The sequence below is a fragment of the Lontra canadensis genome, unplaced genomic scaffold (genome assembly GCF_010015895.1).
Source record: "Lontra canadensis isolate GAN:19392208 unplaced genomic scaffold, GSC_riverotter_1.0 scaffold5, whole genome shotgun sequence".
NCBI lineage: Eukaryota > Metazoa > Chordata > Mammalia > Carnivora > Mustelidae > Lontra > Lontra canadensis.
Genome location: NW_022630999.1, coordinates 33,635,328 through 33,658,658, shown reverse-complemented (window position 1 = coordinate 33,658,658; position 23,331 = coordinate 33,635,328). Strand labels below are relative to the sequence as shown.

Below are 23,331 nucleotides of genomic sequence, written 5' to 3'. Positions count from 1 at the left end.
TTCCTCTTCCCAATACAGCAAAGTTTCTTTTTATCTGTCCTATTCCATCAATATCAAATAAACAGTCCCTCTAGGGAGAGATAGTTGAGGTTGCTTTCAGAAGTGGAGTTTCTCCAGTACGAGGAGCCAATGGACAGATCTCTGGAGTAGGGGTGGGGAGCCCCCGGAGGCCCCAGCGTTCCGAGCGCTCTGGCCTCCCACGTCCCCAGCTCCTGCATCCCCCACTCCTCCCACACGCAGGCGTGGACTTACATGGACTCTAGCAGCTGCATGTATTGCTCGTCCCCTCGACCCCCTTCCACCTCGTGGTCCAGCTTGAGGATGATTTCATTTTCAAACTGAAGAAATACGAGATGGAAATCAATAAGAACAACATTAGGAGGCTGAATGTTGAAATTAGCCCATTTGTTATTTTAACCAAAGCTTTGGGGAGTGCCCAGCATTTCTCAGGGTCCGTGCCAGGAGCAGGGAGTGCACATAGAACAGGGCACCATTTCTGTCTTTGGTGAGTTCCCACACCATGGGGAAGAAAGGTAGATGGTAAGCACCAGAGAGAGGAGGAGGGAGGGAGGACAGGGAGAAAGACAGTGAGTGTAGGGGGCACCTGGGTGGCTCAGTGGGTTAAAGCCTCTGCCTTCGGCTCAGGTCATGGTCCCAGGGTCCCGGGATCGAGCCCCACATTGGGCTCTCTGCTCTGCAGAGAGCCTGCTTCCTCCTCTCTCTCTGCCTGCCTCTCTGCTTACTTGTGATCTCTGTCTGTCAAATAAATAAATAAAATCTTAAAAAAAAAAAAAAGTGCATGAAGGAAGGGAAAGGGCATAGTGGAAGGCGGAGGGCGGAGGACACAGCGTGTGCAAGGACGTGGAGGTGCATGACAGAGCCCTCCGTCTTCGGGGAATGGACAGCTGGCATTTCTGCCTGTCTGGCCAGCCTTTCTCCACACTTCATTGATCGCCCGGGCCCTAGTCTCAGTCTTCGGGATACAGGTGAGCTGAGCAAGCCTCCCTAGCTCCAGGTACGGGAACGGTACCCAGGCCTAGCTCTTAATCAGTCTCATTCATCATCTAGACACTAAGATTAATAAAGGCTCAGGCCAAGCCAGTGAGACTCAGAGGCTGTGCTGGAACTCTTAGCACAGAGTCTGTCTGTTCCACATGGAGATGGAAGTTAGAAGCCAGGACTGCTGGAGATGGCCACAATGAAAGAGCCTGCCTGGAAACGACACCAACACAAATGGAAGCAGAAAGGGGGAGATGGAGAGACACTGAGGCCCTGAGCCCACCCATACTTGAAGCTGTCATGTTTGCATGAGTTGATGCCTCAGAAAGCAAGGACTGGAGACAACTGTACTGGGCAGAAATCAGACTAGGTAAGTGACTTGAAAGTGAGCACGTACCCACAGTCCCACCAATCTTGTTACAATGAAGACAGAGGGTATTCTATTTCCCCACTTTCACCATGAAGAAGCTTCTCACTCACTTCAGTTCATGGCTTTTTCCATATCTTAAAGGGTCACACTGGGTCCCTTTTCACGGCTGTAATGTAAAACGGTTTGTACGGTTTTAATAACATGCCCCGATGAGTCCATCCATACCATGCAGTGCATGTCTCAATTTTACCATTAAATAAGAAACTGACATCTGGAGAAGGGAAGGAGGCCCTTGGCAAAGGTCACCAAGGTCAAAGCAGTCTTTGGTTGGGTACTCCTGGCTCCTCACCCAACCTCTCTACCCTCAGTCCTTAAAATAGCTCCCTGAGGTCTGGAGGTCATATTTAAGGAAGATAGCCTATTTTTTTTTTTTTTTTAAGAGAGAGAAAGAGACGGGGAGAGAGAGAGCGAGCATACACAAAAAAGGGGGCGGAACAGAGGGAGAGAGAGAATCTCAAGCAGCCTCCACACCCAGCATGGAGCCTGACTTGGGGCTTGATCTCATGACCCTGAGACCATGACTGAGCAGAAATCAAGAGCTGGATGCTTAACCAACTGAGCCACCAGGTGCCCCAAGGAGGATCACTTTTAAATGTAAAAATGTGTGAAAAGCAGCCAGCCTGGGACTGGCCCCACTTAAGTAAGTGGAGCCTTTCTTTTGGGTAGTAGAGACTCTGGGAATTTCAGTGGCTTGTCTAAAGTCTGTTATGAATGGCAGATACCTTTCGGCAGGTTCTTTTCAGTGCACAAAGGATCAAGCCCTGTCTAGTTGGTTGGAGTCTTCAGGTGATGAAAGGCCAGGGCTGGAGTCACTCTTCCCTCATCTCACATGTGTGGTGCCATTGTTCCCTCACTTTTGTGTGCTGAGGGCCAAAGGAAAGGACCAGAAGCTTGTGCTGATAGAGCACAAATGAGAAAATTTCCTGTGAGTTTCCACAGTTGCAAAAGATTTATGGAAGGAGATACACAAAACCTGGAAGATGGATAGAACTGTGACAAATGTGAAAAGGAAGGGCATTTAGGTAGGAGGCATGGACTGAGCAAACGATGGAGGTAGGAATGTAGAGAAAAATGAGGAGAGCAGTTCAGCAGGAGCAGAGTTCAAGAAAGAGAGAAAGGAAAAAAAATTAGAATGGAGACCTAGATGGGAGCCAATTTGACCAGGGTCTGGGCTGCCAGTCTGCACTTGAATCATGGACATTATATGATGCATTATACTAAGCATCTAGTAGGCATGAAATGTCATCCAGAGTCAAGGGTTGGGGCTATGTTGATTAGAGAGGAGGTCTACTGAGCAAGCCTAGGGCAGGAAGAAATATGCTGAAGGACTACAAGCATGGGCTCTGATGTTAGATTATCTGGCAATCTAGACATGTCTGCTCCATTCCCTCCACCATTTTGGGAAAGCTAGCAGGTCTTTCTAATCCTGTTTCAGAGTTTATAACAGGGGTCAGCAACCATTTTCTGTAAAGGATCAGACCGTAAATATTTTAGGCTTTGCAGTTTAGATAGTCTTTGTCACAACTACTCAGCTCTGCTGCTATAACGCTAAGCAACCATAGATAATAGACAAATCAGCATGGCTGTATGCCAATAAAACTTTATTTACAAAAACAGGTAGCAGGACAGATTTGGCCTATCAATATAATAGTAGTACCTATTGCACAGGGTAGTTAGGAGGACTGGAGGATTTTATATATAAAGCACTAGGGGAGACCATAAACTCAGGTATGCCTCAGGTTTGCGGATCTGCTAATGATTACTGCTAATGTTATGCTATTACTGCTGGATGTTACTGGAAAGCAGCTCGCGGGGAGGAAAGAAACAGCATTTTTTCTTGTCTGAGTTGTTCAATGGTAAATGCTGGCATGATTCCTCTTCATGTGATGAACTTGCCTTTAGAGCGGAGAAGTGCATGAGGTAAATAAGCACTTGTCACAGGGTCACAAAAGAGCCTGCAGGGAAGGAAATTACAGGGTGCCAGGGGTTCTGCAGAGCTGGGTGATGCCATCCATGCCTGAGCCCTCTAGGGCAGGTCGGAGAGTGAGGGTTGCAGTCAGGCACATCCCAAGGCGGACTGCAAGCTGTTTTGCCTCCCCCCACCCCTCAGCACGCACTATGCTTAGGAGTGGCTATGACCACAGCTTTTGGCATCCAAGAGACTTAGTTTCAGTCTTGCTTTCACTTTTTTCCCCACTATGTGACCTTGGTCAAATTGATAAGCTTTCTGGGGCTCATTTTTCTCACCTATTATGAGGAAATTTAAAACAGCATCTATGTAGAGTGGTGCTGGGAGGAGTTAATGGGAAAAACACATGAAAGATTTAGCATGGTGCTTGGCACACAGTAAGTGCTCAATAATTGTTGGCAATTTTCATGACATTGTCATTGTCAATGGCAACATAATCTCACTTAGTCTTTAGCCAAGGGGGATGGATATCATCATTCCTATTTTATAAAGAAGGAAACTGAGGCAAAGTGAAACCTTGGTCTGGGTTTCAAAGGAAGGATGGACTTGGCCAGAATAGACCCAAGGGCCCAGCATTTGCTCCTAAACATACACCATGCTGTGCCACAGTGCAGAGCTTCTGCCTTCTCCAAATCAATTCCATTTTCCTCCACAGCCACACCAGCATCACAGTATTGACTCCTCCTCACCCCTGAAAGGTAGGTATTCCTTTAGGGGCACCTGCAGGCTACTTTCATAGAAGTCAATGCTACCGAGACCCAACAGGAATCTTAAAAAGCCCTTATCAGGGAAAAGGAAGTGAACTCTAGGAGCCCAGCCCTCCTGGGCGGGCCTCTCTCTTCCAACACAATGACTCACGCAGGCCTCACATTTGCATCAGGACTTCCCTGCATTGTTTCCTCGGGGTCTCCTGACTTCTTGAAAACATTTTGGCTATTTTCATTATTGGTTTGCCTAAGATCCTGCAGGAGTGTGAAATTTAGGAAAGAAGAGCTCTTCTTTAAAGGTATGGTGCTGACTTTGACTTTGTGTGAGGGGCCCTGGGATAGTTAGTGTGAAAGGCCAGGATGGCAGAGAGATAGCAGAGATGGGACTGGCCCCAGTAAGTCAGCCTCTGACCCCCTTTGTTTATGAAATGCTGGTTGTCTGGGGGTGGATGGAAGCAGACTTGGGGCGTGGTGGGAGGGAGAGCGGGAGACAATAATGTCATGTGAGATGGGAGTCAGGACAGCTTCCTAATTCTTACCTTGTCCCTGCCTGCTTCAGACCATTCCTATTCCCTGTAGAGCTTTGGTTTGGGAAGCTATAATGGTATTATGAAATCCATTTCGCAGATAAAGACACTGGGGCTGAAAGAGGTTAAATAACTTTCCCAAATTTACCAGCCCAGAAGCAGCAAGCCCACCTGACACTAAAGTAGACAATATGGTAGGTGTCCAGTGTATATTATTGAATTGATTGTCCTTTTCTACATCATGTTCTAAGCCGTCTGAATCACCACATTGCTCCACGCCAAGACTCAGTTTCAGTGGGATCTGCTGCACTGATATCTCTGTCTGTTAATTCATTCACCAAACAATTACTGATCTTGTGCCATGTTCTAGTGGCTGTTCTAGGTGCTGGTGTCAAATCCTATGACCTCTTCCATCTCTGAGAGAGGGTTTTCTCTGGAACCATTGTTTGCTGCAACTCAGACCTTCGGGCCAATTATTCCACAGTCCTTTCTATGATCTGTATCATAAGTAACCACTCTTCTCAGCCTCTGCGCCCCAGGACTCCCACTCCTTCCCACCAACTTCACCTAGAAACCCCCAAACCCCTTCTTCCACGAAGAATTGTCCAGGAGGACAACTGGTCTACCCAGCCTCTGGGGATTATTCAAGCAATGGTCAGCTACCCACAATACCCTACATTATGAAAATGTTCACTGGAATGCTCCTCCCTGTGCCAAGGCTTTTCCTCTGGAATGTGGTAGGATGCAGGTCTAGAGGCCTCCATTCAATCCTGGGAATACTGACATGGTTCCCACCATATTCATGACAGGAAATTTGATAGGTGCTAGGAGTTCAGGACTGAGAGACTGGCTTTAACCCTGAAAGAACTCACAGTCTCATGATAGAGTCAGATCTTTGAGTAGATTGTCACGCAGTGTGGGATAAGTGATATGCCTGAACCCCATGCAGGCAGGACAAGATGCATTTCACCCTGACCAGGCACGGCCATGCCAGCCACAGTGTGGCAACCCAAGGCTCCTTTTGCCAAAACTGCCCTGTCCGTAGCCCCACTAAGGGAATTGCAGAATGTACCAGGGATGGAACACCCAGTCCAAGGCACAGGACAGAAACCCCTGCAATGGTCTTGGGTGAAGTGCTGTACTCATGAGGGATAAATGTTATCAGTCAAATGCATAAGCTATCTTATTTGGGCTAGAAGAGAAGACAGGGCAATCTGGCAATGAGGTTGCAAAAGAAACTCAGAGCAGAAAGAGAGATTGCCCCAGAGCCTCCTTTTCCCCATCCCTACCCCCTCCTTAAGTCCATCAGGGTCTAACCCCTTCCTGTCCTAGTTCCAGTCCTTGGACATCCTGCTTGAGTGAATCTGTCCTTTGCATCCATCAAGAAGCACAAAGGGCTCTCTCAAAATGTGAGACCTCAGCTGAAGGGTGAGTAGAATCTCTTCAGGTAAAGAAATCAAAAGAAGAGCCAGAGCAAATGCGGGCCAGCAAGAGAACCTCAAGATGTTGGGTACCAGGTCAGGGGGCATTGTGTGAACTGGGAGAAAGGGTCCGGCTAACTTTTATTCTTGATTTTTTAATTTCCTTTAAGAAACTCAAATTTTAGAAAGAGAAGCCTGTTATTTTACAGGCACCTGGTACTTAGTTGATAATTTTGGTATCATTCCTTAATGCTAGTTTGCATGCAATGCCTCCTGGATTTCAGACCCAGTTCCAGGCTTCACTCTAGATTTGGCCATCAGGACGGGTTGGGGTTTATGTGGACTGGCTTTCTCCTTTCCTGGGGACACCTTCCAGAGCTGCTTACCCAGAACCAAGAAGACATGCCTGGATCTGCTCATTCCACAGCTGAGCTCCCACCAAGCACACCAGCTGGTTTTTTCATGGAAAGCTGCCCCATTAGTCAGCCTGATTGTCCTGTCTCTTTTGATAAGAGAAAAATTAAGAGGAGCAATTGGGGAACATTATTACACTGAACACAGCTTGGAGCGAGAAGTCCAAGGATGATCCCCATTCATGGAGAACAGGTGGGTAGATTGGGGATGCCACAATAAGGAAATCCTTCAGGGCCAAAAAAAAATCATACTTGGGCAAGCCTGTGAAGTCTACTAAACATGTGAAGACACCAACACTGTCAGGTCATAATCTAGAATTGGCCAACTGTCAGGTCATAATCTAGAATTGACGGGCTTGCTTGTTTTTTAAATATGGCATACTGTCAGGTACTTGGGAGTGTTTCCTTTGCACACCTGCTCCCAGGACATCTTCTGAGCCATCTGGAGCACACACCTCTGGAGGGAGTGCTGACCTGAGGGTAAGGATGATTCCATTCGTCTCCCATCATGTGCCCTCTACGTGTTCCCAAGACTCACGTACCTCACTACCCCTTAAGAGACAGCAGATTGTAAACTGCCTTCAAACACCTTCTCCAGGTTTCACCTTTCACTCCTCTTGATCCCAACTGGTTGGATATGGTATCTTTCTCTATCTGACCTCTTCAACCTGATTTCTTTTAAGGCTCTTTGCCGAGGAGACAGCTGGTCACAAGCCTTTCTGGGACTAGAGATCTCCTGCTAATTAATCCCTGGACAGGAGAGTACCCTCTCACACTGGTATCATCAGACATCATTACAGGTCTTCCTTGGCTTATAATGGGGTTATGTCCTGACAAATCCATTGCAAATTGAAAATATAGTTAAGTTGAAAATACATTTAAAATCCCTAACTTAATGAATATCATAGCTTAGCCCAGTCCACCTTAAATGTGTTCAGGACACTTACATTGGCTATGCTTGGGAAAATCATCTAATACAAAACCTATTTTATAATAATACGTTGATTAGCTCATGTAATTTACTGAACGTTATACTGAAAGTGAAAAAGAACAGTTGTATGAGCATAGAATGGCTCTAAGCATGGCAGTCGTTACCCTCATGATCGGGCGGCTCATCGGGAGCTGGGGCTCACAGAGAGAATATACTGCATGTAGCCAGCCCAGAAAAACATCAAAATTCAAAATTCAAAGTAAGGTTTTTACTGCACGTGTATCACTTCCACACCATCGTAGAATCAAAATATCGTAAATTGAACCATTGTAAATTGAAGACCAAACGTAGTGTCTTTCCCCTCTTAGAACAGTGTTTTCCAAAGTGATTGGCAGAATGGCACATCTAATTGATACTTCTTGCACAAATAAGTTTGAGAAATTGAGCACTGTAAGTACTGTTTACAGTGGAATGCCTCAGTGCTTTGACTATGTTAACGTGCACTGGAAATCTCCAAGAGGGGGTTACCATATGCAGTGACTTCCAAAGGTATTCAACCTCGAAATCCCCTTCCCTAGAGCATCTGTTTGGGTTAGTGCTCCATGGCACCTATTCTGAGAAAGCACTGCTGGAGAGGATGGCGTGCACTGTTTCACTCTGCCGACATTTACTGTGACAGTACCCGGGGCTGGAGAATGCTGTAGGCACAGCAGGGTTTGGGGACCATAGTGATCTCTGTGTTGCAGTCTCTGCCCCTCCTTTTTGGTGATGTATGACTTTGAGCAAGTGACTTTACCTCTCTAGGCTTCAATATTTTCATCTTTAAAATGGGTACGATAATGCTACCTAACTCATGGGTTTGCAATAAACAAGATCATATGAACTAACAGAGGGAAAGTACTTAGAGTGCCTGACACATAGTAAGCATCCAGTTCATGGCAGTCACTTCTGTCATCATCATCATTATCATCATCACCATCATCATCACTTTTAGTAGATAAGGATGAGGAAGAGGCAGAGCATACTTAGAAATGAGTACAAGGCACGGCAGTATGTAACCGTCATACCTCAGAGAGATAAAATGATGAGGAATAGAGGGAAAAGTTGTCTGAATGGACCCAGTTCTGCAATGGGCTTTGCAAGATCAGTAGGAGTTTAGGTGTTGGCCTGCAGGACTGTGAACAGGGCAGAGTAGTAGCAGGAAGGAGAAACTCAAAGAGGAGGATGCTGACTGAGGCGTCCCAGTTCAGGTGAGCTGTGGGAATAATGGGAGAACAGGTGAGGTAGGAAGAGAGATGGGGATAATAGCTGAAAAGGCCGACTGAAGGCCAGAGTACGGAGGGCCCTGCATGCAAGCAGGAAGGTTTGGGGGTTACTGGGTGAGGATCAGAGAACCAGTGAGTGAGAAAGGGGTAAAATCTGTAAGGGTTTTAAGGAAAGGCAGTTTGGAATCTGCTGCTTTTTAAGTATCTGTTTTAAGGAAATTGTTTGGTGGCAGGAAATGGTCTAGAATGAGAGGCAGACATGCTGGGGGAGGAGGAGAAAGAGCCCATTAAAGGTAAAACCAGGTGGGAAGTTGTGGTGAAGAAGACAGGGGATCAAGATCTGAGGGAACCTGATAAGACTTAAACACCAACCTTCCTGAACTATGGGGAAACTACTGATCTGCCAGGAAGCCATTGTTGAAATGGCTACCTACTATACTGTCAGAAGGTTCGGGAGTGAGTGGTCCCAGAAAGTGGTCTTTGTTCTTCAAGCTCAACAGGGCTTTTCAATGAAAGTACTTGGCCAATGACACCCGTGCTTCACGCTGTTTGCTCACGTCCTTTATGCTAGGGAAAGCCCCCTATTGCCATGGCAGCCCCACAGGTCTCTCCTGGGCAACGGGTCTCTGATGCCATTTGCTGTTGATTTTAACTCATGTATGACTATGACTCCTGGAAAGGTCGACTCTTTATAGACAATGTAGATCTTCCAGGTTGTCCCAGAGTAGAAAATGCTGGACAGAGATGGGTCCAAGATGGGGGCAGGTGGAAGGGATGGGCTCTTTGGACACACCTGGAGGGAACTCTTAGGTAGGGATTAGGGAACTTGTACTATTGAGAAAGGGACCAAGCTGATCCAAAGCAAGAAAATGCATTTTAATCTTGGCCTTGGGCAGGAAAGCATGACAGAATAGTGACCAAATCCGATCTGCCAGCTTATTCTGGGCACGTGAATAATGTCTCTATCCCACCGTCAAGCTCCTGAATGAAGCCCAGGCAGATGGAACGAGGATATCATTATGGGGAAATGGTCTAGGGATTAGAGAGGATGCCATGAGTTTCCAGCCTCATTTTTTTTACCTTTTTGAAATCCCCACTCCTTTGATATTCACACAGCATCATGTCGAAGAAGATTGGTATGGTGGCTTTCCGGAGCTCAGCCTCAGGGATAAGTGTCATCTCTAATATAGGTCCCACCATGCCTGGGATGAAGCAGATTTTGTTCTGGCCTGTAAGAGAAGAGGAACACGGACACATAAAACAGTTTTCATGATGCACAGATCCTCCTCAGACCAAGCCTGGGGGGGAAAAAAAAAAGGGAGGGAGGCAGAATAGTAGAAATAATAGTGAACACTTATACAGTGGTTTACTGGAGCCAGGCAACATTTTGAACACTTTACGTATATTAACTCCTGCAGGAGGTGCATGCATCATCTGGAACGAGCTGTTGTTAAGGATAATAACACGGGTATGTGTAAAGCACGTCACTGTTTACAAGGGTTTTCACCTGCCTGATCTTCTTGGCAAATGGAGCTCTGATGGAATATGTTAGGGGTGACAAATCACAGGGATATTTGAAATCATGCCTGTCCGCATCACAAACCATGTTTCTGAGACTGGAGAGCATGCTTTTTGCAACTGTCTCATGAAATAAGAAAAGCAAAATTTGCTGCTAAGAATCTGCTATGATAGCTGGGTCAGTGGAATCCTCCCCTGGCTCTGCTGGCCTGCTTCCAGTGTTGCAGACTCACTTTGTGTCCTCCACTGCCAGGCCTATGCACACACTGGTCCTTTGTTGACAATCATTGTTTGTTTGTTTTTTTGCCTATCTGTGCCCCAATACTTTCACTGTCACCTGGATTCCCCTGGATGTGTCCCAGGGGATCTGTTGAGAACAGCCAGCAGCACATGCCCCCCAATGCTAGTGAGGTCAGAACCTCTACACTGGCTTCTTATGTTGTGTCTTCTCAGCCAACTTTGCAATGATGGCTTCATTTGTGGAAAGATACGATAAATGTCTGCCTGCCCCATGTCACAAGAGTGTGAGGCAATGTCTGTTCTCACCTTTGTATCTGTGGCACTGAGTATAGGACATTTAGATGTTCAGTAAATGTCTGTTGAATGAAGAAATAAATTTGTCTAGCTCCTACACTCACTAGCTAAATGACTTGGATATGGGTCTTATAAGGATAAGATAAGATCCTTATAAGGATAAACACCCACTTGTTTAGAACACCATGTGAAAATATACCCATGCATTACTTAGCACAGAGCCTGGAAGAATCAGCACCCAGGGGGATGGCTACTGTAGCCCAGTGGTTAAGGGCACAGATCCTGGAGCTAGATGGCCTGAATTTGTAGATGGACTCCACTATCAACTATCTATGTGATGCTGGACAAGCTGATCTTACCACTTGGGGCCTCAGTGTCTTCATCTTAACATGAGAAAATAAAAGTATTTACTTGATATGGGTCATTGTGATGAATATGCAGATTTTTATTTCCCAAGCCGGGACCGTCCTGGCCACGTGGCATACTTGACACAGTATTAGCTATTGCTCTTCTGATGTTTGACCAAAATGGACCACTGAGGGCAGCCCTGTTGAGCAGAGCTAAGCAGACTCTTGAGAAGACACACAGGAGACATGGCAGAGAAGGGGCACAAAGAAGGGTGTTTAGGAGCTGCAGGGACTTCCCGGAGAGTGAGGGCAAGCATATCCATAACAGCCTATCATCGAAGCTGATGTCTGGCTGGTCCATCAGCAGCTGCCTCTTTCTTCTGAGTCTCAGAGCCCAAGAAGCCCCTATGGGTTTTTCTCCATTTTCAAGACAAACCATGGGCATCTTAACCTGGGGCAGAGAGCTCCTGGGGGTGCAGGAGCTCCTGGTCAGGTAGCATGGTATACAGCCTGGTGCTGTTGCTTTCAATTAAGGCTCAGAAAAGGAGCCAAGAGGGAAGGCAGCAAGAAAATGAATTTTCATTTAGCCTAAATGAAGCTTAATGTTCAAGTATTTCCCCAGAATTCAGATAAAAAAAAGGCATCATTCTCAGACTATCTTCAGTTAGTGAGAATGAAGTGGTGAAGTCAGGCAGAGAGTTGAGTGAAATATAAAGACACTTTTCCAGGATATCCGCTTCATTATGTGATGCATTTGGATTACACTTGAGCTTCAAGCCTTCGCTTTGGCCCAAATAGGGAAAAAAAAAAAAAAAGGTACTTTCTAGCAGGTTTATAGTAATTGCTAATCTAGGGTTTTGATTTCGTCCTTCAAGATCCTTTAAACCCACAATGGGGTTTTAAAATTCAAAGTCAAGTGCAATAATAAGTAGAAAGTAAATGGGAAACTGTCAGATAAGCCACCACGGAACAGAGAAATTGCTTATGCAACAAAGGCCTTTAGAATACTGGAGGGCATTGGCTATGATAAGAATATATTTAAGACGGTTTAAAATAAAGGGCTGACATGCTGTAGACCAGGGATTTCCTAAGATACTTTTGACCTGTATTCTTTGCAGTCAGTGGAAGAGATGTTTGAAAGAATAGGGAAAATGGAGAAAGATGCTGATCTCTAAATACAGTGTGAGCTGAATGTCCCTTATAATGCTCCAGGAAGAAATTTTATTCATTTACATCAAAAATGGAATTTGAGCTTATTGGATTTTGTGTTCAAATAATCTGAAAGTGCATTTGCGTGTGTTTTTATATACATAGGCATGTGTGCCCGCGCACATGCAGAACATATTTGTAACTAACTAAATGCAAACTCATTTGGGGGAAAAAAAATCCTCATTCAAGAGACACACCCGCTGCTGTATTCAAAAAAAGGCAAGGCAAGGAATCAGTAAGAGGGTCTTTTTTCGTATAATGGTGGCCAAATCTCACTGAGAACAGATACCAATTAGAAAAGGCCTTTAAAGTGCCAATAAGCCAGCAGGATGACTCCAAATGCCAAATTGCATAGGCTCTGGGAAAGGCTCTGGTGGTAGTGAGAGCGCAGAGAAGAGCTTTGGTGTGTGGGTGGAAAGGAGTCCTGTGTGTTCCCTGGCCTGGGTTTCTAATATGTACCTTGGCCTCATCTATCACACCTCTCAGGAGGAGACTGTAAGCCTGAACGCAAAGGGTATGAGGGCACTAAGAAAAGGACCTGGTAAAAAAGGAAGAGGGAGGAAGGGAGGTGGGAGGGAAGGAGGAAGGAAGGAGACCATCACCTCTAGCCTGCTGAGAGGAGTGGAACATGTCACTGACCCTGTGAGGCTGTTGGGGACAGAGGGGCACTCTTTCGAGAGTATATGGCTCTCTAAAGGTGGGCGCAGACTCTGAAATGAACAGGGATGAGGATGAGTTGGGATCTCCTGGATTGCAGAGTCCCGCATCCTTCTGGGGACTCTGAAATAAGGCTGGGCTGACTGGCAAGATCACTCATTCAGCTCAAAAGGGGAAGAAAGAACACAGATCTCAGGTGCTCTGACTCAGGCTTGAAGAATCTCCCTTCTGGCACTGCTCCGAGACAGGCAGTCTGTTTGCTTCTCCTCATCCAGATCCCTTCCAGGCCTTGAGAACCACGGAGCCCCCCAGCCTGGATCGGGTCCCCTGGCTGCCGCTCCATGGCTGCGTGGCTTTGTCGTTCAACTTCCTGAGCCTCTGTCATCTCATCTCTAAAATGGAGATAAAAACAATCTCTGCCTGGTAGGACTGTTGAGAAGCTTAGAAGAGTTAATAGAAACAAAGGGCTCTGCGGAGGGTCTGGCTCATGAGAAAGTCTCAGGAAGTACTGATGGTGATTGTGGGGATGACGGTGAGTCCTGTCAGCTCAGCCTCCGCTGGCTTCTGGAAAAAGCAACATGCAAAGACATGTTCCAACTCATGGAGCTCCCTGGAGCTTTTCCTGGAACTTTTTAGGCCTGTCAGTTTATTTGTTCACCTCCAGTGGAAAGACAAGTCATGGGGAGAGGGTCAGGACAAATTTATCTTCTCTCCCATGATGGACACTCATGAACTTTCTGACCCTTCTCTAACCTATCTAAATACTTTATAATCTGTCCTCAAAGTTGTTTGAAAAGCCCTAAATTGACCATGCTGGTCCACAATTTATAATCCTTCCGTGGCTTCTGTTACCAGTTCTGCAGACCCATTTGGTCCCATGTTCCCACTCCATACCCCATCGCTTCCTCTTGTCTGCCTGCCCTCCCTCCATGGCCTGCCTCTTCTCCTCAGCCACACCCTGCCCTTCCTCCTTGGGCCTGCATATGTGCCCTCCTCCAGCCACCATGCTCTCCTCTCCACCTCTTTGATCCCATTTCCACACTGACCTCTACCCCCACCTCCCTCACAAGGGAATCCTATTCATTCTTCAGTGCCATTCTATTAAATATAGAAGGTATGGCCACACGTATCTTTGGAGCACTTGAGGTTAGTCCAAGTGGAGATATGCTGTGACTATTAAAAGCCCACTAGATTTCAAAGAATGAGTTCTGAAAATAAAAAACAAAGCTAACATCTCAATAACATTTTGTATTGGGTGCCTGGGTGGCTCAGTTGGTGAAGTGTTTGCCTTTGGTTTGGGTCATGATCACGGGGTCCTGGGATCCAGCCCCATGTCTCTCTGTCCTATGGGGAGCCTGATTCTCCCTCTCTCTCTGCCTTCTTCTCCCTCTCTGCTTTCTCTCTCTCTCTCTGTCAAATAAAAAAAATCTTTAAAAAATAATAATGTTTTGTATTGATTACATGTTGAAATGGTAAGATTTTGGAAAATGGGGTTCAAAAAAACATGGTGTAACATTAATCTCACTATTTCTTTTTACCTTCAAAAGACTGTGGACATTAGGGCATTTGCATTTAGACAGGTGGCTCACATTCCAGTCCCACAGGACAGTACTGCTCTGGAGTAAAGTTCTCCACTCTTGCTCAGCTAGGCCATCCTGGGCTCACTCAGGAGGCAGGAGTCCTTTGCACACCCTCCGGGTGCCACAAGCTTCTGCTCTGCAGATATTTCCCCTTTGACCATAGAGAAACAGCTCTCTAGTTAGTAGCCCCGGCCTGAGGCACAGTGCCTGTCATGTAGAAGGTGCTTGTATTCGTTTCTTGTTATTGCTGTTGTAAATCACCATAAACTTAGTGGTGTAACGCAGCACAAAATTTATTATCTTACACTCCTGGAGGTTATAAGTCTGAAATGGGTTTCATTGACCTCAGACCAAGGTGTGATCAGGGTGAGTTCCTTTTGGAAGGCCTCAGGAAGAAACTACATGCTTCCCTTTTGCCGCATCTGAAGGCCACCTACATGCCTTGGCTCCAGGTCTCTTCCTTCACCTTCAAAGCCAGCAGTGCATTTTCTTCAAATCCCTCTCTGACCCTTGTGCCTCCTTGCACTCACTCCTAAGAACCCTATAGGTGCAGGGGGTCCACCGGGATAGTCCAGGATAGTCTCACCATCTTCAAGATTCTTAGTCAGGTCTGAAAAGGCCACTTAGGTAATAGATCCACAGTTTCTAGGGATTAGGACATGGACATCTTTGGGGACATGTGATTGGGACTACCACAATGCTCAATATTTGTTGTTAACTGAATGAATCAATGATCAAATGGATGGATGGATGTCCCTGTAATCCCATTTTCTATTTCTTACAGGCGGCTTCTTCCCAATCCTAAGAAGCCATGCTGAGTGCAGGCTGATTGCTCTCCTGGAACACCTGTCCTTTCCCCTCTTTCTTTCAGTCTGGATATGGGCCAGCCTGGGGTCTCATGCAAAAGCCATTTACCCCAGTGGAGCCAACCGTATTGTCCTCATCGACCTCTCATGTGCCTGAACTCTTGAGTCTACACCACATATTTCATGTTAAAAAACACACTCAAAGTTTGTTCTTTAACCTCTTAGTTCTATCTACTCTTAGAACTAGATGGCGGCTCTTCCTGGCAAGGCAGGGACCATGCCTTATCCTTCCCCAACTCTCTTACCCTTCCCCAGAGCTTTGTGCTGAGGTGGGTACTCTGTAGATGCTCGAAAAAGTAAAGGCCCAGTTGCTCTCACAGCTTTGCCAGGAGTGACCTCCTTACATACAAGGCCAGGATGCCAGTCACTAGAATTTGTCTTTCTTTCCCACAAAGACTGTTAACACAGCATCCTGACGTTAACCTAAGTGAATGTGGAATGGTTAAGTGCAGTCATTTTGGCAAAATGTGCATTGCTTCACTCCAAGCAGAAATCAAATGTTATGATGTTACACTATCAGGAAAAGTACATTCCATTTGGCATAGTCCCAGGATCCAAAAACACAATAGCATTAATCCTTTAGTGGCCTGGTCCTGGTAACGAGATGTGGTCCTTCTCGCTATCAAGACCTCCCCTCATGTACCCTCTCTCACAAACACACACACACACACACACACACACACACACACACTTGTCTAGGCTTTTCTCTGAAGAATGTTGAATAATTTTCAAGCCTGAGATTATCTTTGCAATTAGCTATCTTATAATCATAGGATTGCTCAAAACTTTCCTGATGAGAAGATGATGATGATGATACTGATGATCACGGCATGATGCCCTGATTGCTTTGGGTATTAAAACAAAATTTAAAAGGTTAACATGCATTACGATTTACTCATTATCCATAGTCTTTGAAAAACAGTTTGCTATTTCACACTCTTTGAAAATAATTTGCATATTCTGAAAAAAAAAGTAAGAACATTGGACTTGGGATCAAGAGACAAGTTCCTTCACCTAAGCTGAGCCACTGATTTGCTGTTGACCTTGAATGTCCTTATGCCTCTCTGGGCCTCAGTGAGCTCACCTATAAAATGGGGAGGGGGTTGAATGAGATGATATATCAGTTAGGGATGTAACAGATATTTGATCACCATGGTTAAACTGAATAAATTCTGCTTTAGCTTTCTGCCTTAACAAGAAGTCAAATGATGGTCAGTCCAGAGCCACTCCTCCATCCTTGGTGTACAACTTTTATCTTCATAGCTTCAAACTGGCTATTGCACCTCTAGGCATCTCATTGTTTTCCAGAAAGGAAGGGGGGCGGGAAAGGACTATGGGCAAAGCATGTGTTGTGCTCACTGCACTTGTCCCTTTCCCTTTGGTTTTAATTGGACAAAAAGGATTTCCTGAAGCCCTAACAACTTTGTTTCTGCTGATTCTCCTTGGACGGAGATGGGTCACATGGCCATCACCTGCTACAAAATATTGCTAACTGAACAAGTTAGGATCAGGAAAAAAAATAAACCCAGATTCAGTTAACCAGGAAGAAGGGTAGAATGGCTGTGTCTGCCATAAAGGCTTCTAAGTTTCACTAGGTCTTGGATATTCCATGGGTTATACTTTGAAACCTGTCATTGTCCACTGCATTCGTCTCTCATCTACACAGTGCTTGGTCCTGGTTTGGATTAGCAGGTTAACTTCATCAACAAACGAGGAGGAAGCATGTGAATGTCAAGATCTTGTAGAACAGAAGATGGCAGGGGATGGGGAATTATCCGTTCACTCTGCCTCCTCTTGTTCTCTTATCCCTGAGGGAGACAGGCAAGGAGAAGGCAGCTATGCAACGAATTAGAAATAGGAAAATCCCTTCAGGCTGATATAATTTCCTCTTTCTGGAAGTCCAGGCCAAAGGGTCAGGAGGGTGGCCATCTTAGCAAAACCATCCTTTACTTCTTGTTCCATGCAGTAGACATCTGTGACTTTGACCCCTCTATAATTCCATAAATGTCTTACTTTGGGAAACTCTAAATCCTTCAGTGGATATAGGCTTAGTGGGACCATCAATGGTGTGGTCATCCAAGGAACGTCAATAGGATGATGTCCTCTGGAGACTGAATATTTAAGCAGGATGATGCAGGAATGAAACATGCTTGAGGCAAAGTTATGCCACCTGCCCTGGATTCTAGAGTGGCTCTGGCCCTGTCCTTCATAGCCTTGTTCTTCTTGCCCTTCTGAGAAGTACCTGCTCTGATTAAGGCAGGCATAGTCAGTTTGTCTTTCTTGCAACCCCAAACCCTAACAAATACATCTTTTCATTGCATTAATTCATCTTACAAGTATTTGCAAACAGGGAGGATTCTGTGATGCTTTAGGACAGATGCTCAGGCCAGGGTCCTTGTCCTGAATCTGCTTCTTAAGCAATATATGGCCTTGTATATCCATCTTCACTTCTCTGTGTCCCCGTTTTCTCCCTTGTAAAATGGTGGGTTGAACTAGACCTTCCTGAGGTACTTCAGGATTTCTCCCCAGAAAATCCTTAGGGGGCTATATGGTGTGCTCAGGGGTGACCCATTATAATGGGCTCTGGGCCCCTCACCCCACTTCAATTAGAATAGCTCAGCTTTCAACCAATTTATAGTATTGAGCACGAGATTCTTTTTTTATTGGCCCTCCGCTAAAAATAAACATTTGAAAAATTCTGGACAATATGATCTCTAAAGGGCCCTTCCAGCTCTGATGTTCTGTGATTCTAGGCAGGTGGAATATTTGGTAACATCTTTTCATTCATCAGCATAACTGGGAGTGCAGGAACGTCTGCCAAAACATAATCTATATCTAAATAAAATCTTCTGTGTGCAAAACAGCAGCAACGAAGGACGTTCCGGAAAGAGCAGGCTGTGTGGAAGATCTAGAGACAAACAAACCTCAGATCCCTGCTTTGCAATCCTGGCAACGCCTAGGGTGTAGGTGTGGGAAAGAAAGCCCACCCCAGCTGTATCTCATCTTTGCTGTCGTAAAGCAAAGAGTGCAAACTCCTACGCAAACCGAATCTGGGCCCCGTGTTTCATTGGGAATATTTAATGTTTCATAAACTTCCAATCAGTTATTGTCAATATTCAGAAATTGGAAATACATTTAAAAATTGTGTTTCCTGGATTCTTTTGAAAAACTGGAAGATGACACATCATCATCAGCCTTGCATTCCAACAGGACAGCAATCGACCAGGAGGACAGTGACTGCCCCTTCCAGCTGGGGCATGTTTGCTTCCCGTTGTTCCAGGCCCAGCTACTTCTTCCTATACTCCTCACCCCGAGGCCGTGTGCCACCTACCAGCTAGGCCTGCGCTCGCACCAGGCTTTTTTTGTTTGTTTTTTTTTCCTATTGAAGAGTAACGGTAAATGATACATAAAATATTTTTCATATCCTTGTCCTTATCCAACGTGGAGACATAGAAGGCAGACTGAGAAAGACAGGCTTTTCTAGAAAAACAGAGCAGAGACAGTATTTCTTAACAGAAGTGGTTTTCCAATAGGAGTCGTTTTGCACATCCTTTTGCCCTCGTCTCCAGGGACATTTGGCAGTGCCTGGAGATTTTCCTGGTTGTCACAGCTAGGGAGGATGCTGTTGGCTTCCAGTGCGTACAGGTGAGGGATGCTATCAAATAGCCTGGGGGGTACAGGGCACCCCACAACAAAGAATCATCCCACTCCAAATGTTGACGGTGCCCTGCTTTGTGGGTGTCTGCGGGTTTAACATGCCCCGGCCCCTCCCCTCTTTGACATGACCTGCCTGGTTCCTGCCCTTCGCACACGAGTGATACAGGCCTGGTGTTGATGAAGAAAGAGCCAGAACAGGAAGAGCAGACTCGGCGCTGATGGGGCAAGGGGGAAGACAACGATAACAATTCTGACCTGGGCGTGGCCTCGCTGGCTTCACGCTCCCAGTTTTTGCTCCGACGAAACTCATAAGCCTCCTGGGCGCTATTTCTCCAGATTATGCCCAGTGTCCCTTGGTCCCCTTGCTTCGGACCTCATAGCTTGTAAATGACAGGGCAAGGCCCACGGCAGGTATGCGGCAGTCGGTTCTGGGCCTGGTTGCCCGGCTCTCCCTTTGATTTTGTAAAGCCACCTGTAGCCCTCCTGGTACCAGTGTGTGCTTTTAACCTGAGTCTGGTGCTTCCAGGTGCTACCAGCGAGCGCAGGGCCAGACGGATAGTCTGTTCCCTGTGCTGCCCTGCAGCAAATGGACCTTCCTGGAAAGGACAAGAAACTGCTGTCCAGGAACCCCAAAGGGAACTGAAAGATACCAAGAAGGCTGAAGAAGTGAGAAGCAAAGTCAGGAGAAGTCATTTAATTTGAACCCCCAAAACAGGCACAGTCCCTGTAAGTGGCTCCACTGAAGAGGGTCACCGTCCAAGCCCAGGGCAGAGCAAGTGGGCAGCAGAGGGTCAAGGAGGGTACCCAAACTGGAGATGAAAATACCCCATTGTGTCTCACTTGTAACTCTGCAGCAATCCGTCCGGTTACCCATCCATCCTTTCAGCACATTTGTGTGCAGGGGGATTCAGGCCTTGAGCAAGGTGTGTGGCCCCTGTCCTCCAGGGATCCAAACCAAGCTCTGGGCTTTGCACCTGCTCCATCTCAAGCAGGTCACCTCCCTCTAGGAGTTTCCTGATCAGTAAAAGGAGGCGGAGTTTTTCCGTTTTGTAGGAGGTGATGTGAAGGTAAAATAAGACCTCCTTAGCGCAGGGCTTACTCAGACGCTCAGTCAATGCCTCCCAGATCCCATCTCCCCTTCCTTCTTCCCACAGGTACCGCACAGTTTGCACAGTTCGTGCATGATTCCTGCAGCTAGCCCAGACAGGGCTGGCATCTAGGGACACCTGCCAGTTCACACCGCATCACAAAAGACCCTCATCTTCCACAGAACCAATTCTCCTCTGTGTGGCTGGAGGGTGTTTTGTAGATGATATCACTGAAGAAGCTGGAGGTGGAGTGGCCCACCCATCAGCAGGAAACTTGCTTGTGATGTGTGAGGACAGAAGTTTCCACAGCAGCCCTGCCCTTCCTCCTTTCCATAAATTCCAATTTGACTTCTTAAGCCCTCAGGGGCACCAAGCAATAGCAGAGTCCTAGCTGTTTGGGGATGGGACGTGGGGACGGGCACTCCCTCTCATCAGGCACATATCAAGGACCCGGGACACACACGTGATCAACTGTTATTTCAAGCTCTCACCGCTGAAGCCCCTGTGGCTTTCAAACAAACAGATGGTCTTCAAGAAGGAGCTTGGCGTGTGCAGATGTGCCTGTCTGGATGTGAGTGCTACTCACCCAGTTTGTACCACATGTCACGGATGGAGAAGCCGATGAGCCGTCTCATGTCCCCGTACCTAGGAGAAACAACACATGTCTGCTTCAGGCTCAGTCTCAGAGATTCTCATGAAACCCCCACTTCGGGAGACCCGAACAGGCAACCTACTTATTCAGGATTTTGTTGTATTTGGCGTGCGAGAACTGCTCCAGCTGCAGAGAGTCCTGAGTGATGAAAGCCACCGCCAGATGAAAATAGTTGTTCCACAGCTGTAAATGAAGGAGCAAAGAACAGTCATGGCGAGGGTCTGCAGTGGGAAAGCAGATTAAATGCTGGGCAATGTGAATAATTTATGAAGATGGCAGAAGACAGTGGCGGAGCCAGCTTAATTCTGTGCCCTGCAATTTTCAGGCTGGTGCTGACTCTGAAACGGACATCCTGGCCAAAGCAAGGACAATGGCTGCATTTCTCCAGGCGCTGACCAGGTCCCCTCTCTGATGACAGGGCGAGGACAGAGATTTTAGGGCTGCTTTGAGAAAACTGTTTCATTTTGTGTTTTGAAAGACAAACAACTCACCCCAGCCAAGTGCCCTGGTAGAATGAGAGGTTGATGAGGCTTATGTATTTCAGGGACTTTCAGTCTCTCTGGAAGTCCTCCTTAATCTACCTAACAGGGGCGCCTGGGTGGCTCAGTGGGTTAGGCCTCTGCCTTTGGCTTGGGTCATGGTCTCGGGGTCCTGGGATCGAGCCCCGCATCGGGCTCTCTGCTCAACAGGGTAGCCTGCTTCCCCCCCTCTCTCTCTGCCTGCCTCTCTGCCTCCTTGTGATCTCTCTTTGTCTGTCAAATAAATAAATAAATAAATAAATAAATAAAATCTTAAAAAAAAGAAAAAATCTACCTAACAGCTCATGGGACCAGCCTGCAACTCATTCCGTCTTAGAATATTTTGCCTTCTCCTTCCCCTTAGTTCTGTGGTTTCTTTTTTTCTTTCTTTCTTTCTTTCTTTCTTTCTTTCTTTCTTTCTTTCTTTCTTTCTTTTTTATTAACATATAATGTATTATTAGCCCCAGGGGTACAGGTCTGTGAATCACCAGGTTTACTCACTTCACAGCACTCACCATAGCACATGCCCTCCCCAATGTCCATAACCCCACCCCCCTCTTCCTACACCACCTCCCCCCAGGCAACCCTCAGTTTATTTCGTGAGATTAAGGAAGCTGAGAGGCAACATGGGGGGTTTGGGAGTTAGGAAAAGAATAAATGAAACAAGATGGGATCGGGAGGGAGTTCCATGGTTTTTAAGCATGGCCCCAGACCAGCAGCATCAGCGTCATCTGGGATCCTGTTAGTAAAGCAGATTCTCTGCCCCTCCCCAGACCTACTGAATCAGACCCCAGAAATCTGGGGGTATACAACCGCTCTAGAGAATTCTGATGCTCACTGGAGTTCAAGAACCTCTGAGGGCCTAGTTTCTATGTAGGCTTACTGTAATTTTAACGCTTACATGATCACTTGGTGCTTAATGCAAGGGTTGATACTAAACACCACTCTACTGGCTCGTGGTGAAATAGAGCCAACAAAGGGTTCGCCACATGGCAAGTGCTCCAAAAGATGAGATGCAGAAATGGTGATATTGATACAGCCTACAGCAGCTGGGGGATGGGGTCTCAGTGAACCAACCCCTCTACAAAAGGGGGGGTTGTACCCACTGCAGAGGGCTGTGGTAAAGATAGCATGAGATGGTATGTGTAAAGGGCACAATTCTCTGTAAGGGCTCAAAAGCACTTGTTAGCTATATTGTTCTTTTCATTAATCTAGTGATTTAGTTGGTACCAAAGCAAATAGCACAACCTTGCCCTTTGGGTGCTCATGGCTGTTATTACAAGATGCCAAGGCCCTACTTGGAACAGATAGGAGAGAGCTTTGCTGGACAAAGCTCATTCACTTTCAGCCCCATCTCAACACTGACAAGAGAAGGGTAACGCTAGCTAGAGAAGTCACCTGCCATTAAGACCTTCATCCTTAACTCAAGATGTCCACTGGAGATTTCAGAGGGCCGAGACTAAGTAGAGGGCAGTTCTACCCTTGGTAACATCATTACTGCTGTCCAGAGTGCTCCTTTCAAATGGGCTTGTAGTTTCAGTTTCAGAAAGAAGAAAACAAGTACTTCCTTCTTAACCAGGGGCCAGGTACTCTCCCATACATCCCTCCTTTCATCTCTCAAACCTTCGCAGCTATCATTAGTCCCAATTTATAGATGAAGAGAATGAGGCTTGGAGGGGTTAAGTATTTTTCCAAAGGTCACTCAGTTTGTCATATATGCAGTTGATCTGGGATTTGGACTCAGGCCTTCTGATGAAGGCTCAGGATTCTTTCTACACACCATGACCAGTCTTTGGCTAAGGTTTCATTAATGCATATTTGTTGAACTCCTTCTCTGTGCCAGGTATTCTCTGTGTCGTCATGGGGGCACAGCGGGTGGTTATGGAGATGGCAGTCCCTCCCCTCATGCAGCTCACATTCTATAGGGGGAATAAGATTTTCTTTTTGGAAACTTTATCTCCCAGAGTCCAGAAGACCAAGCTGCTCCCAGGGTGGAGTGAAGTAGCCTCCCAGATTGTGGAGCCCATCAAGTCAACTCTCCAC

At 46.3% G+C, this 23,331-nt stretch overlaps 1 protein-coding gene across 1 annotated transcript in view; it reads right to left on the bottom strand.

Moving 5' to 3' along the window:
- Window positions 1-23,331, bottom strand: part of DOCK2 (dedicator of cytokinesis 2) — a 408,294-nt gene that overhangs the window by 48,143 nt on the left and 336,820 nt on the right. Inside the window, 4 exon segments of the mRNA XM_032851775.1 lie at window positions 253-338; window positions 9,743-9,891; window positions 20,705-20,763; window positions 20,853-20,953. Coding sequence (XP_032707666.1) covers window positions 253-338; window positions 9,743-9,891; window positions 20,705-20,763; window positions 20,853-20,953 — 395 coding nt within the window.